The 17,186-nt window shown below is 39.9% G+C and overlaps 2 protein-coding genes across 2 annotated transcripts in view; both read right to left on the reverse strand.

Moving 5' to 3' along the window:
* LOC119735985 (sulfotransferase family cytosolic 1B member 1-like) overlaps positions 1 to 12,879 on the reverse strand; it is a 28,617-nt gene extending 15,738 nt beyond the window's left edge. Inside the window, exon 1 of the mRNA XM_038209966.1 lies at positions 12,514 to 12,879. Within this exon, the coding sequence (XP_038065894.1) occupies positions 12,514 to 12,715 (202 nt within the window). The 5' untranslated portion in view covers positions 12,716 to 12,879. The remainder of the gene's footprint in view (positions 1 to 12,513) is intronic.
* On the reverse strand, positions 1,912 to 10,378 carry LOC119735987 (sulfotransferase 1C2-like). Its single transcript, XM_038209968.1, has 7 exons — positions 10,202 to 10,378; positions 8,244 to 8,405; positions 6,586 to 6,722; positions 4,959 to 5,193; positions 4,182 to 4,276; positions 3,140 to 3,317; positions 1,912 to 2,648 (listed from the first exon to the last, which is right to left on the reverse strand). Exons 1-7 carry the CDS (start codon positions 10,227 to 10,229, stop codon positions 2,545 to 2,547), a joined length of 939 nt encoding a protein of 312 aa, XP_038065896.1. The 5' UTR covers positions 10,230 to 10,378; the 3' UTR covers positions 1,912 to 2,544.
* Positions 12,880 to 17,186: the final 4,307 nt, after the last annotated feature.

Here is a 17,186-nt window from a genome sequence, read left to right on the forward strand (position 1 = left end):
ACAGGAACATTGACCACAGGAACAATAACAACGTACACAACATTCTAAAACTCGCGTTTTGCGTTCATAACTCCATTCTGCAACAAAGTCGTATCTCGCGCGAATACGCTCCGTGCAACAAGGTCGTATCTCGACGTCCATTGACTTTGCGTAAACATCCGGGTTATTTTAAGCGAGATAAGCCTTTTTGACATTCTAAAACTCGCGTTTTGCGTCGTTCATGCCATTTTAGGAGAAACGACCTTGTTGCACTGACGCGACGATTTGTAACTTTCTAAAAAAAAAACCACGGATTTCCCGAAACCGAGAAGCCTACTTGACATGTTTATGATCGATAAGGCGTTGGGTCGTTCCAACATATTGACACGGACTATATTATCGGCCTATATTATACATTACCAACTATTTCAGTACATCTACTCTTTTGCGCTAATTGATTATGCTTCGCATAATACCAACCCTTTCTTAACAACAACTTATAGTCTTACTCTTGTCAATCTGGGACTCACACTGGTGGATGTATTTTTATATTGTTCTCATCCCAAAAATTGGTTTTTCAGGGGCGCCCTCTATATTGCTTATTGTTCTCGAACTAACCAGCATTTGCGTGCAGATAAATCGGGAAATAGGAAAAGGAATATAAGAAAGCAATCTTAAAACCACGGCAAGTTTATGAAACTAGGTAAGTGATAACGTGTACAAATAACGGGGTTATATATAGCGAAATTGACTTACATGGTTTGTACACTTGCACTTGTTTGTGAACTTTTGAAACCAGGATTTCCCTAAATTGAGTAGGTAACTCCACACTCGATATGAAAGATGATTGGGTCAACATCAAATACACGTTGTAATTGGTGGCTTGAGTAACTTGGCAGCAAAATGACAACAGACACATCAAGGACCTATCCAAGACACTACTATAAATGGCACACAAGTACTTTAATTGCATGAAACTTTCTCGTTTTCGTAAATTGATTGTCCCCTTTAATGACAAGCTTTAGTGAAACTGTGGGCACAGCAGCCTACACGTGGCACCCAATAGCAGGGTAGGCCTATATAAATAATTTTAAAAGACACTCAAGGTGACGGGTAAAGATTAAAAGTAGTATTGTAAGAAGTATAACATTCGGCAATTGGCATGGTGAAAGGACAATTTATGACCTACAGGGGCCGATTTATTTTTTCGATCATTGTCATATTAAATGTAACCGTTTTCATTGGTAAGAAATATTGCAATTATTTTTTTTTTTTTACATTTCGTGATGAAACGAAATGAGAATATGTATCACATGTAATCTTGCCAGTGGGGTAAAAGAGGAACACAATGTTTGATTAACATTGGCTTATTGTGTTTTGTTTGACCTTAACGATTTGCGAGTAGATAGAGGGTATTCTAACACTAATATTATTAAAATACAAGTCTCAAGGGCTAGGGCCCTTAGCAACTTGGATGCATGAACGTTACTAAGATAAACTAGGTACAAACGTTTGAAAAGGGATAGACATGTACAATTTTTACGAGGAAAGCCAGTGCTAGTCAGTGACATGTCTCGGGTATCTGGCGGCCAGACTAGTCCATCCCGGCAACGCCGACCCGCCTCCGTTTGAAGACAATTAAACGAACCGCTGTTAAAGGTGACATGCAAATATGCAATCCACACATGTCAAAACAGGAAGAATAAAATCCGATTTTTCCGCTTTGTCTTTACGCATATTATAAGCATCGTATTTTTGAGCCAACTGGTCTCGCAATGAAATATATATAGTTGAAAATCAACTTTGAGCTAACAGGTCCTACGCCAGTTTCTGGATGACCCACGGCTATTTAAGCGCAGACGCTATTTGAAAAATTTTCTGAAAATAAATCTTGACTGGCATGGGCTCCGCCAGTTGTTGTTTTTTTTCCAGGGGGGGGGGGGGCAAAGCTCTTACCGGAAGGCATGAAGTGTTGGATCGAACATTGCACTGACCATCATAGCTGCCACTGCTGCCGTGGATATCTTGCACTAGTGATAATATGGCAAAGTGGGGCATTTGGCATAACTTTTCTATATACTTTTTTGGTGCTTGATACTTCAGTACCAAGATGGCAAGATTTATCGTCTTAAAGATTGTATTTGCGCATTAGGCCCCCTATTTCCCAAACTTCTTGCTCTCTGACTTTCATTTTCTCAATTTGTCATTTTTGTGTGGGCAGGCTGGCATTGACACCCCAGCGGACGCCCATACTGTTAAATGTGCGACGCCCCATGGGTACTGGAATGACAACTATTGCATGCTCCAATGACTCGATTCTTAAGGAAACGCAACCTTCTTATCCCCAATTTCCTTCGCGCGGTGATCATACAAAAACAGCACATGTCTATGATAGGTTTGTGAACGGTCAAATATACCTGTTAGCAATCGTTTCAACAACATGCATTATCATTTCATAGTGAATTATGTATTCTTTTTGTTATTTTGTACAGTTTTGATCGCACTTGCTCATAGCTGTTTGTCAGTGTAATGATGTTCAGCTGGGAATGAGCGCAGCTTGCTTGACTAGTCGAAGGTGAGTCCGGTGCCGTGCAGCTTGTCCTTAATGAGGGCGTCCATGGCTTCGTTCTGTGCCACAGTGAACCAATCTTTCCAACCCCCGACGTTGCCTGTTGAGAAAAAACAACACCATTAGGACAATGGATGTAGTCAGCAACAGTTCCAATTAAACCCAAAACACAATCGCTTCAACCTCGTCCCCAGTGCTTATACTTTATTTCCAACCTCGTTTGTAATAGTATGCCCTGGATAGGAAACTTTCTTCCTGTATCCCGAGGCGATCCCGCATTTGGCAAGTAATGGATTTATATCGTGTACTTGGTGCTGTTATTTCCAACATGCATTACGTGTCTTCACGTTCATTTGAATTATTACGTCCACACCTTCCCCCCAAAAATCATTTTCTTTCCAATTTGCTCATTTTAATATGAAATGTGATACTGCATATTGGCTGGAAAAGATTGTAACATTTTGTAACAGGCCTAAAACAACGGGGTCTACCCAATGTTCCCAAATACATATATGTTCCCCAAAATCCCTATAGGGTTAGGGTTAGGGTTATAGGGTTTGGGGAACATAGGTATGCACTTTCAAAAAATACCTTTTCGCATAAAGGTACCTCCTGTTTTTATGCTGTGCGGGTACAGTGTGTCCATGTTTGTCATGGGGTTCTTCTGCATGTTGCTGAACGTGCAGTGCTCCGTAATCGCATCCAGTATCGCGGCTGACAGGTTCTTGCCGAGAAACAGACTGACCCTCTCGATATTACCTCGCAGATCCTGAATGAGAAATTGGATTGTATTCAATTTGTTACAACTGATAATGTAATAACCAACCGATAACGTATGTATACAACAATTGACCAATACCGTATCATTAACCGATTATGTAACGAACATTTACCGATAGTGTAGTAGAATGTGCTACACTATCAGTTAATTTGTGTTACATTATCAGTCCTAACCGATAATGTAACAAAACCTTACTTCACTGTTAGTCAATTTTATTGTTTTGTCGGTTAATTGCTATTATAGTACCGGTTGGTAATACGTTATCCGTTGGTTATTACATTATCGTTTGTAACACAAATATTCACAGGTTGTCACATGTAAGTCTCAGATTATAAAATCAGTCACCAGTTACATCTAAGCTCACGTGAAGTGACGCCTCGTTGAACTGTCATTAAAGTGACGTATCATCAAATGTTTTGTCATTGTTCATACTCGTGACCTGACTAGTCATTGACTTAACTTTGATCTAACTTTGATAACAAAATAATCGTCAATGTTTAGACAAATTGACGAATCTGTCCAAAACCGGTTTTAGAATATTCTCACAGTTTATGAAATTCCTCTGTATTGTCTGCTAAATTTCAAGACACAAGATTGCACCTTTTATTAATTACTCTCATTTAACAAAGTGGCCGATGCGGTCTCTCGTTTTTTTGTTCATTTGTCGTCAGTCGGAAAGCTTCCAGGAAATTCTTTCTATTGTATCGTGTATGCTACCCCTGCCTGTAAGCGTGAGCAACTCCCACGTGGAGGGGCAACCGTTTCAACAGAAAATTCTGATAAAGTTTTATCAGACAATTATCTATTAATCATGTTAGCAAAACAGTGGAACAAAAATAAGCATCTACTCACTTTCTTCAAATCTTCGAATCTCAACAGGAGAACATTCGGTTCGTGTCTTCTCTTCCAAAAGTACAAATAGTGATCCCACCATGCCCCGTACATAACTTTAGAAAAACCAAACGAATGGAATGAGGTGATGTTTGTTTTGCGCTACCTGTCCACTAATAAAATAAAGTAAAATGTAAACGTTGAATAAGTACTGACTGGCGAGCGGGTACAAATAGTAAAATCCAGTGGTCGCATGTTCAAACCCCCATCGGTTTATTTCGTTACCATTTTAGATTATTTTACTACATACATTCACTTTGTTACACCGTGTTTTTAAATAATAAATAATATAACAAATACATAGTTTAAAACGTCACCCTCAACAGGTTCTTGCAATTTTGTGTGGTATTGGAACGAACAATGAAGATGTATTGGTTTGTACATGCAAAAAGTAGGTAAGTATACAGTCTTGTCACGATGTGGCCCATCAGGTTGGCGTTTATCTCCAGTTTCAGTAGCTGAAACGACTGAGAATATTTCTACTCCCCCTGGATGGGATGCTAGTCCATTGCAGGTTACTCCCCAGCTTATGCCGGTACCAATTAATACTCCTGGGTAGAGAGAGGCAGGTGGGGATGAAGTGACTTGCCCAAAGACACAACATATGGCCAGCAGCTGGAATCGAACCCCTGATCCTGTGAACATAAGTTACAGATCCTAAAAAGGCCACACTCCTCAACTCTGTACATGTATGGGAAGGCAATAAATGAAATGCAGCAAGAGAGAAATGTGCGTTACCTTTCCCGGTCATCGCCCTTTCGTAGAGATCCGCAAAAGATTTCTCAGCTTTCTCCGGATCAAACATCTTCTCGAAGTGGAAGAAGGACACAATCACGTCCTTTGGGTCGCGGATAACGTAGACAAGCTTGGAATGTTTCTGCCACAGCTGCGGGGGCAGGAGTTGACCTGGTAGATGCGACTTAATGACCCGGGGTGACGGCATCTCAGCCACGATCTTCGGAATGGGCGGCATCTGTAGACGACATTTTAGAGACCAAAAAAAAAAAACAAAGTGAAAAGAGTGTTTAGCAAACACATACCAAGTGGTGCAACCCACGGCGGCCGGATAACGTGTGGAGACGGCTTACGGCACATCCGTGCGCACATGCAGGCCGTACCGGTACCTCGGGAGTAGAGAATACAAAAACCAATGGGGCATGAGCTAAAATGCAAAAAATATGCCAATTTGAACCATTCGCATCAGTGTTATCAAAACCGGCCTTCCTTAGCAGAGCTGTGATACTCGAGTTGCATGAATACATTATATGGCCTTCCACCAACCAACCAACCCAGTGAACCCACCCACCCGCCGACCAACCACTGTCCAACTAACATAAGCAGCTCAAGCCCACGGCATGTTTTATACTTACCCCGAGAAAAAAAAAGTATAGCCGTCTAATGCCTGTGTTGGGGTAACTCTATAACTATTGTATTAACACTGTTGAAAAACTTTGACTGATACAATTACTAAATATGAGAGAACATTGCTTGAATTTACACAAACGATTTAGAAGTACAAAAACGATGTAAGAAGTTAAACGATTAAGTGTTTTCCATTTGCAAACTTACCTAGAAAGCGTTGCTTGGATATAGCTTCGTTTAAATAATCCCAGAGGTGAATCCATGATCCCAGTATTGCGGACAGGCATACCTATATGTCGTTATAATATTTGTCGTGTGAGCTCAGATTTCGACCCCCTCCACTTGAAACTAAGGCAAACCTAGGTTCTCAAATTCTTTAAAACAATTTCCATTTAGAGCGGGATTCGATGATAGTTTGCTCTACCCTAAGGGGATTAAAATATTGTTTTAAGGGCGTGGAAATTCACTGGATCATCTGAAAGCGTTCCAGACTGTGGACAGTTTTTCTGTAAAGAAGACCCAGTAAAGTAGACCCAGGGGGAGCTCGAGGGAAGGGTCTGTCATGACGCAATGGGAACGAGGTTAAGACCCCCTTGTTCCGCCTCCATGCATCCCCACACAATTCGGGCGAGTCGCAATGCAGTGCTCCACCCAGAGTTGGCCACAGAGAATTCACTTTTTTTTCCAGTGCATTGTGGTGGATGGTCCACAAATTCGCAGCTCGGGACATTGTTCATTTTTCCGCCCAGCAATTTCGTAAGCGTATGACTCGAATAGCTATTTCCCCATTTCTTTTCTTTTTATCGATATGGTGTTTTTTGTAAGGCGGCAGATGCCCCAAACTATGACATATTAGCTCAAGTTGTCTACGGACCTCATTCAAGTGGGCCATGTTTTGTCGACCGTAGCCCTGAAAAAAAAAATGGACTCTCCAATGCAAACTCTTGGTGGCGCACTGCATTTTGAATCGCCCGAATTAGAAACGACAATGATGTGAACCTACATTTTTCCATTGTCGTGCTCGCGCAGGAATCGTCTGATCAATGTACGGCACACGGAATACGGTATGCCTCTCATTAACTGCTTGCAGGTTCCCGTCATGCATCACGCAGGACACAATCTCTTGCACCCAAGTTGTACCTGTTCAAAATAGTTTAATGAAATGAATATGAAAAGTGTAACACATTGCTACGTTAAATTACGTTCAAACAAACACTGAAAAAAAGTGGATAAAACACTTTTGGGTATGTTATTTGCCCAATATTGGGAAGTATTAATTAGCCGAAGCGTGTCGGCAGTTGGTATATGTGACTTGCCGTATCAATATGAGGAATAACCCCCACCTTTGGCTTTTCACGTTATGTACTAAAACGCAATTCTGATAATTGGCTTTCCAATGATACAAAATTTACTTCTGTATCTTTTTTTATTCCAACGATATGCCGCAGGAACTTCAACAGTGTCCTGCCAAATTTCATTAACCTCATTTCAAGAAAAACGGCTTTGAAAACAAAGACATACATTTCGCCGCCAACGACAGTGAAAAACATTATTCCGTTTTTTCACTTTTGTTGGTATTTTTTTTCCATTTTCCAACAAAAATGCATAGTGTGTATACTGAGACACGTTGGTTATTCAAAAATACAAAACAATCAATATACATTTGACACGATTTTTTTAGAATATCCGACTCCAGGCGTCCATTGCTCAAAACAGTTAATGGGGGACATTCCTCATTTTGCCTTAGTAGGTCACATATTGAATAATAATTGACAAAATACCAAACAATTTGCAGATAGAGTAACACAGAATGCTAGGCAACAATTTGATACAAATAGTGGATATTTATGAGTGCAATTTTTATATTACTTTCATGAGATGACAAACAACATATTCCATTCCTCGGTCGCGAAGCTGAGCGGAATGGAGCATTCCATCTGTCACCGAATGCTATTATTATTACCATTGCACGAATTGAAATAGTTTTTATTTGTTTTATACAAGCCTTAAATTGACCTTTGTCGTCTGATTGGTAGCGTATAAACTGTTACTATGAATGTACAACATCAGAGCTGTGTTATAGCGCAACAATAATGCGACTGCGCAATAGAAGTTATATTCACCTTGGAGTGGAACTTCTATTTTTTTTTTTTTTTTTGGCAGTGTGGTCGTACCGCACGTTGGGACAATAATGCAATGACACAGGATTAGCGACCTGTCAATCATATTACGGGAATGTATTAAGGCGTTGTTTAACACACAGTTTCCAATGATGTCGTCACCGTTTTCACGAAGAGGCGAATTTAGTATTTCACTGTCTGAACAAACATTCGAGATAATTGCGTTTAAAGTTGATCCTTTATTCATTCGACAATTTGAAACTAAAACATGCATAAAATATGCCAGATTTAGGTATCAGAGGAAAGAAGAGCTTCTAATCTTCCTAGATGTAGCAAACTTTAAGAAAATTAGGTGATTAGTTTTGCAGAATTAATCAATTAAGAGAAGTGGCTGTTCGTGAAAACGAAAAAAAACACCCAATTAGCAACACATTTCTCAAAATGTATTCATTAAAACATTCATATAAATCTAAAGATAAGATGGAATTTGCATCGGGGCGATAAGTATTCAATATTTGGTGTTTGCCCTTCATTGACAAACCTGCTTTGGGATATGTAACGACCCAACAGTCATCTTCTCTGACGTCAAACGTCTTGAGTTCACGAACCACCTCGTCTACTTCTGGGAATAGAGGCACTCCTTCGTACTCGCTTAGAACTTGAGGAAACTCGTCCGAAAACCGTCGGCTCAAAACTTCCCTAACTACAAGACAAAATAATATAGAAGGTCCTCCCCCCCCCCAATAATAATAATAAACGTTTGCAAGCAGATATCCCTTAATTTCTAAAAAAGTTCCAAAACATAACTACTCCATCATCTTGATGGAGCATAATCAATTAAACGTTTGGGTATATTCAGTTAAAAATGTCATGGAAATCCGTTTATGCAAACAAGAAATCTATCAAGGCCATGGGTTTTGCACCCATTCCAATGAGATGGGATTTCCCGGCCACAGTGAACTTAATTACATCAGAGTTAAAAGACCCATGACAATCCGAACCAGTGATATCACTAACTGTGTTAATCCCATTGAAAGGGGTGAAAACCCATAGCCTTTTACAATCTGTTAAATCTCTGGTTTGCCTAAACGGATATTTGTGGATGTTCACTGATTATACACAAGAGTATAATTATTATTGAAGGATATCTGCTCGCACAACTTTTTTTGGGGGGACACCCTGCAATTGTTTGGGGAAAGACACAAAGTATATTGTATTCTCAATATTGACACACCTTGTCATCTACCCGTGTTATTGTTTTAAGGTTATGCAACATTACTGTGTTCATTAGAAACACATCGGGTTCCTACGGAGCTCTGGAAGTGCCATTCGACTTGTTCAGATACTGACTTATTTTATCTCCAGATGACGACCAAATACAGGCAAGATGACGACATCCTGATATAATTTGTTAGGGATGACGACATCCTCAAAGTAGGATGATGACATCTCGTCGTAATCTAATATGGCATGACGACATCCTGATAATCGGGGTGACGACATCTTAAGACAATCTCTTCTGGCATGATGATATCCTGAGATAGTTTTTAAGGGCATGACGACATCCTGAAAATAGGAAAAGGACATCCTGAGATATCACGGGGTGCATTGAATCCATCATGGGAACGCACAGACATCATGACCTCTCATCATCAAATAAATACCATATATATACAGCGATGGGGTGAATTGGATACAAGCCACACGTCCACCTGTGCGTTTTGAAGATGGCTTCAATGCACCCTGTGATAAATTATGTCACGATGTCGAAACCCTGCTTCCAGGATGGTGTTATCCCATAACAAACTATCTAAGGATGTTATCATCCTACTTTCAGAATCTCGTCATCCCATAATAAATTATCTCAGGATAAAGTCATCTTACTTTCAGGATGTCATCATGCCATAATAAATTGTATCAGGATGTCGTCATCCTATTTTCAGGATGTCGTCATGCCATAATAAACTATCTCAGGATGTCGTCTTCCTCAATTTAGGATGTCGTCATCCCCTAATAATTTATCTCAGGATGTCGTCATCCTACTTTTAGGATGTTGTCATGCTATAATAAATTATATCAGGATATCATCATCCTATTTCCAGGATGTTGTCGTCCCATAATAAATTATCTCGCGATGTCGTCATCCTACTTTCAGGATGTCGCCATCCCCTAATAAATCATCTCAGGATGTCGTCATCTTGCCCGTATTACGTCGTCATCCTGAGATAAAGTAAGTCAGTATATGAACAAGTCGGATGGCACTTCCAGAGTTCCGTATGTTCCTTCGCCAAGTTGCTACGGACGCAACATTGAAACAAGTAAAAAACCGTCAACGGTCGACGTAACAATACAAGAAAACATCTTGATTATTGAATGCCCAAATTGACACCGATCACGGCAACAGGTGATTTCACTTTAAGGGACAAAAAAAAAAGAAAAACATCAACAAGTGTTGTCCATCCCAGGCCTGTGATTCTAAATTGTGTGGTGTGTACTTACATTCCTCGAGGGTTACATACTTTTCCATGACGATCCAGTGGGCCAAAATCAATCCTACGCGGATACATATAAAACAATACAGTATATTTGATGTTTAGGTTGGTAGGCAATATACAAATATAACATGGTTTGAGGGTGGACAGTCGATAATCGATGTGGGCTGTTCTACGTAATAGGAGCGGCTTGAGCACTCTATAACTGAAGTCCACATTATTGCTCCCATACCACTTGTCAAGTTGTACCATATTATCACAGTGTTCCCAATTTATTTTCTCATAAATGTTTCCAACCATAATAATAAATAAATCAATATTATCCAAAGTTTGAATGACACATTGTCTACATAAAAAAAATACTGTATGCATCATTTAACTTCACTTATCAACAAAAAAATTCAAAAATGTGCAATTACAACACTCGTTATTGTAAGAGATTGTCACAAAAATGTCCCATGGTGGTCCCATGGTGTTCCCATGGTGTCCCATGGTGTTTATCCCATTGTGTTCAATTGGTGAACATCCACAGGAGTTTCCCATGGTCAGCTTAACAAATATAATTCTTGATAACCTCTATGGCCACAAGGGAAATATTTTTAATTGAATTCAAATTTACAGCTAGGCGAATAAGTAATTAAATCAAAGAAAGGTTTGCCTATAACTTGGGAGTGCAATTGGGTCTATGATGGTTTTTCATGGCACATGGATGTTCTCCAGTATAACCCGGCAGTGTCCCCGTGCTGCCTTTTAAATCTCCATGGTGTTCCCATTGTATCCATAATTTATATCACCCACATTATGGTGTTCCCATGGCGTACGAATCCTCATGGTGTACCCATGTGTCTAAAATCCCCATATCCTCATGGTGTACCCATGTGTCTAAAATCCCCATGATGTTCCCATGGTGTCCAGTAAATCCCCATGGTGTTCCCATGGTGACATACAATCCCAATGGTGTTCCCATGGTGTTCATAAAATCCCCATGGTGTTCCCATGGTGTCCATAAAATCCCCATGGGGTTCCCATGGTGTTCCCATGGTGTCCATAAATTCCCATGATGTTCCCATGGTGTTCATTAATTCAACGTGGTGTTCCCATGATGTTCATAAAATCCCCATGGTGTTCCCATGGTGTCCGTAAAATCCCATGGTGTTCCCATGGAGCTCATAAAATCCCCATGGTGTTCCCATGTTGTCCATGCAATATCCATGGTGTTCCCATGGGTTTCCCATGATGATCATTTTAACTTACATGATGTTCTTGATGACCCCATGGGTTTCCCATGGGGTCCCATGGGACCCCATGGGAATCCCATGGGACCCCATGGGAATCCCATGGGATGCTCATGGGACATTTCTGTAAGGGTGGACAGCTGTTGTAACACCATGGCACCACCATGAGGTTTCAAAACCACCATTAAAGCACCACCATGAAATGTTGGGGTGACCACCACGGGGGCCATGGTGACCAATGGCATCGCCACGGAAATGCTTTTCTACTCAACGGATATGCGCCCATGGGGAAATACCATGGGGATAAACACCATGGGATTGATGAACACCATGGGAACGATGAACACCATATGGGGATAAACACCATGGGGATGAACACCATGGAGATGAATACCATGGGGATGAACACCATGGGGATCAACAACATGGGGATCAACAACATGGAGATGAACACCATGTGAACACCATGGGGATGAACACCTTGGGGATCAACACCATGGGAACACCATGGGAACACCATGAGACCTTTTTTGAAGAACTGTGTCAAGTATGAGTGTTCTAAATGCATTTTTTTTAAAATTTTGCTATTGATAATGTAAGTCAAATGAAGAATGCAGTCTATTTTTATGTGGAGATTTGGCACATAAAAATACTGTGGCTAATCATTCATTCATTTATTATTATTATTGAAAACAATTTATTATCCAGAATAATTTGGATACTGTGATTTTATGGTACAACTTTACAGTGTAATTAAGAGTTGTATCGATCTACAACAAATTTATGCAAGTATTTATTTTCCGATGAATTTATGGACCTTTTCGGTGTTTTTTATTGCATATTTCATAAATAAAAAATCACACAAAAATCCAGGCGGCCTCCAAAAAGGAAGCGTGCGGGGATGAGAAACGTGGTTTTTTTTAATTTTACTTCACCTATAATTTGTCACAATACCCATCTGTATATTTGCATGTGAAAACTTTAAAAAATACGATAGTTATGCTACCACATAAAAATACCAAAGGAAAAGAGATTACCATCCAATATACAATGTACTTATAACTAAAACTCAAATAAGACTCACCGACATAAAACGTCCATGTACATGTACAAATATTGCCCCAATATGTGCTGAACAGTACATGTACATAAAGCCCACGCATACGTAAATGTATATTGCATGGTTCACTGTATCCCCACAACCACATGTGTAACCTCACCGCCCAGTGCAGTGCGTGACCCGTATATGATCCATTGTGATTCCATATACTAAGTGCATTATCCATACAGGGGTCACGTTCTGCACTTGCAAGGTCACCCACACCACGGATCCTACACACAAGGATTAACGACTCGGCCAAAGCCCTGGTTTAATGCGTGATAACAGCCCGTACTGGTGGCAAATACCATGAATACTTTTCAACAAATACCGCTGCGCGCGGTGGTTTTTGTACGAAAGCCCGTTAGTGCCAACTTTTTTTTTTATGAATTTTTTGTTTGAATTTTTTTTGGGGGGGTATTTTTTTGTTTGTATTTTTGTTTGGGTTATTAAAAATGTTGGCACTAACGGGCTTTCGTAGCTTTTAGATTTGCAAGGCTCTGCGCCCGATCTGGCCTCGAAGTCTGTCAAGCCAGCGAATTATATTTTTGAATATTCATGAGTCTACGTTTTTTTGTCTTTATTATTGAATTCTGATAAGTGATAACTAACTAATCATGGTAATGCCATGCCGAGCACAATATCTTCAGCTTTAAGATAAACAATGAAATTTCACTTTTGTTTTATCGGTTCGGCATCTTATTCTCTAAAACTTTTAAATAAAAGCCTAATTAAAAACGAATTTTGGGTAAACGGTGTTCTCCTCGAAATTTGACGGGTAAATACTTCATCTGTGACGACAAAAACTGCACAATACCATCTGTTATATCCTGAAGTATTTATTTTTAAACAATTTTAGAACAATTAAATCTTAACTAAGGAGTAGTTTTGCTTACAGTTTTATGAATGTTTTCGTTTTAGATGTCTTGCAAAAACCCCAAACAATAGGACACCTGGAAAGTTCGCGATTACGCGCCAACGGGTATTAATGCCCGTTATCACGCGTCTAACCAATTAATGCAATAAGTCCGCTCAGTGCATTTTGTACTAGAGCTCAGAACAGTCGTTTAACCTGGTGTCTAGGATCCGTGCCCAAGGTGTGTGGGAGGTATGCATGGGGCAGGACATGGCACAATTCAAAACAGTGAATACTTGTGTGAAATAAGTGCCTCACTTCTGCCTGTAAGCAAAGATCAATTGCAAGTATTATATACTGTGTTGCTGTGAGCTTGAACATACATAAGATAGACATGTTAAATTTTCTGGATGATGAAAACTGGACCGAGTAGATCGAGTCATGTTGAATGGATCTTGCAGTACGTCTGTCTAAACACAGTACTGTTAATGTACCGGTAAGTCTGGATTTTGATGTCTCTACTCTCTAGCACGTCTAGCTAGTGCCAATGCAGCAATTTGTGTCAAAGACATTTACGTGCATCAGTTAGGAATTCCCAACACAACTTCATATAATGCAAGTGGGGTCACAAAACTCTACAATTTGTCATTGGCATTATATAATATTCAGGCCAGTTTGCATTATTACTATACGTACAAGCATCCACGCATATTTAACACGAAAACTTTTTTTGAAAAATCCCATGCTCTTTACGAACCGTGTCACATGACTTGATGACAATGCTGTATTTGTTCAGCGCATCTTCATAAATCTGCCTCATCAAAAGTATAAACTGTTCGTGCTCTTTATGTCAAATTGGAAAACTGTCTTCAAGTGATTTGACTGGGAATTTAAAAGGAGTAAGAAGATGTTGTTCATAAAATGACACCAAACATTAACCCTAAAAGGGCCGGGGCGGAATCCGCCCCCCCCCCTCCCCCGTTTTTCCGCGATAGCTTTTAAAAAAAAAATCGCGACCCAAGCTGTAACAACTTTTGAGCTTGGAGCCTTGCGCATCTTTTGATGCCAAAAACAAGAACATCTTGAGAAATTTTCTAGCGCTAAGCGCCGTGAATACTGAATTTTCATATATACGTCGTGCCCACGGAGCAAAATTACCACTCATACATATGAATAATTAATTAGCCATAATTGCACAACCCTTTGACGTATAGTCATGAAATTTCTTGGGTATGTTTATGAACAGTTGCTCTATGCATTTACTGAGTTTCAAAATTTTCGTCACTCGATGGCCGAGATCTTAGTGGGGGGGGGGGCGGAATCCGCCGCCCCCCCCCCCCCCCCCCCGGCAGAGAGATGGTCAAAATAACCCGGCCCTTTTAGGGTTAAGATTTAAACATAGTAAAAGTTAAATGCAACTCAGTACTTTATATGTCAAGTATGGAACTTGGACGAATTTTGGTAACACAATCTGCTCATGACCATGGAAAATTACCCTCCTGGTTTAACTTCTGCATTCATAACTTAATAATCAATTCTCAGGATGTTACCGCAAACTTCCATACGTAAGTGATTGGTTGTCTCATGCACTCTTTGGTATTTTAACAAACGTTGATTATTCTCTTTTTTAATATGAAACGTATATTACAGAAATGTACAACAAATATTTGTGTTTGACTGCAACTAAAACACAACTTAAAAGGGAAACTACATCTGCTCATTTATTTTCTTCGTTGAACACCATATTGATTTAACAAACTAACAAGTTTGTTTCTTTTCCTTTCCAGCCTTCCTGACTTAATTTCCACAGTTGATGTTGGTACATGTGCAGAAGAAACCATGGATATTTTACCCCAAGGATCCCGTTCAATCGGATACAATGGCATCCCGTCAAGCGATTACAAGAACATTAATACCGCAGGAACATTATCAAATATACATTACCACAGTGCGGGAACAGGTATTGCAGGAACAGGTACCACGGGAACTAACAAAGGAACATTACCCCCGGCAACATTGCCACAAAAAACATTATACCATGGTCACTTTACCACCGGAACATTTACAACAGGAAATTTACCACAGGAACAATAACAACGTACGCAACATTCTAAAACTCGCGTATTGCGTTCATATCTCCATTCTGCAACAAAGTCGTATCTCGCACGAATACGCTCCGTGCAAAAAAGGTCGTATCTCGACGTCCATTGACTTTGCGTAAACATCCGGGTTATTTTAAGCGAGATACGACCATTCTAAAACTCGCGTTTTGCGTCGTTCATGCCATTTTAGGAGATACGACCTTGTTGCACTGACGCGACGATTTGTAATTTTCTTTTACAAAACACGGATTTCCCGAAACCGAGAAGCCTACTTGACCTGTTTATAATCGATAAGGCGTTGGGTCGTTCCAACATATTGACACGGACTTATCAATGTCTTTGGAAACACAATCGGCCTATATTATAGACTACGAACTAGTTCAGTACATTTACTCTTTTGCGCTAATTGACAACATCAACTTATAGTCCTACTCTTGTCAATCTGGCACTCACACTGGCGGATGTACTTTTATATTGTTCTCATCCCAAAAATTGGTTTTTCAGGGGCGCCCTATATTGCCTATTGTTCAGCATGTGCGTGCAGATAAATCGGGATATGGGAAAAGGAATATAAGAAAGCGATCTTAAAACCACGGCAAGTTTATGAAACTAGGTAAGCGATAACTTGTACAAATAACGGGGTTATTTATAGCGAAATCGACTTACATGGTTTGTACACTTGCACTTGTTTGTGAACTTTTGAAACCGGGATTTTCCTAACTTGAGTAGGTAACTCCACACTCGGTATGATAGATGATTGGGTCAACATCAAATACACGTTGTTATTGGTGACTTGAGTAGCTTGGCAGCAAAATGACAACAGACACATCAAGGACCTATCCAAGACACAACTAGCAATGGCACACAAGTACTTTAATTGCATGAAACTTTCTCGTTTTCGTAAATTGATTGTCCCCTTTAATGACAGGCTTTAGTGAAAGTGTGGGCACAGCAGCCTACACCTGGCACCCAATAGCAGGGTAGGCCTATATAAATAATTTTAAGACACTCAAGGTGACGGGTAAAGATTAAAAGTAGTATTGTAAGAAGTATAACATAGCTTCGGCAAATGGCATGGTGAAAGGACAATTTATGACCTACAGGGGCCGATTTAGTTTTTCGATCATTGTCATATTAAATGTAACCGTTTTCATTGGTAAGAAATATTGCAATTAATTTTTTTTTACATTTCGTGATGAAACGCATTAGCTTACATTTAAGACTAGAATATGTATCACATGTAATCTTGCCAGTGGGGTAAAAGAGGAACACAATGTTTGATTAACATTGACTTATTGTGTTTTGTTTGACCTTAACGATTTGCGAGTAGATAGAGGAGTATTCTAAGACTAATATTATTAAAATACAAGTCTCAAGGGCTAGGGCCCTTAGCAACTTGGATGCATGAACGTTACTTAGATAAACTAGGTACAAACGTTTGAAAAGGGATAGACATGTACAATTTTTAAGAGGAAAGCCAGTGCTAGTCAGTGACATGTCTCGGGTATCTGGCGGCCAGACTAGTCCATCCCGGCAACGCCGACCCGCCTCCGTTTGAAGACAACGAACCGCTGTTAAAGGTTACATGCAAATATGCAATCCACACTTGCCAAAACAGGAAGAAAAAAATCCGATTTGTCCGCCTTGTCTGTACGCATATTATAAGCATCGTATTTTGAGCCAACTGGTCTCGCAATGAA

This window comes from Patiria miniata, unplaced genomic scaffold (assembly GCF_015706575.1).
Source record: "Patiria miniata isolate m_02_andy unplaced genomic scaffold, ASM1570657v1 HiC_scaffold_29, whole genome shotgun sequence".
NCBI classification, from domain to species: Eukaryota; Metazoa; Echinodermata; class Asteroidea; order Valvatida; family Asterinidae; genus Patiria; species Patiria miniata.

Coding starts and splice junctions, on each gene's coding strand:
- LOC119735987 (XM_038209968.1), bottom strand. CDS start 10,229: ATGGAAAAGTATGTAACCCTCGAGGAAT. Junction 8,406..10,201: donor GTATGTAACCCTCGAGGAAT/GTAAGTACACAC, acceptor TTTGTCTTGTAG/TTAGGGAAGTTTTGAGCCGA. Junction 2,649..3,139: donor AGGTACCTTTATGCGAAAAG/GTATTTTTTGAA, acceptor TTTTCTCAACAG/GCAACGTCGGGGGTTGGAAA.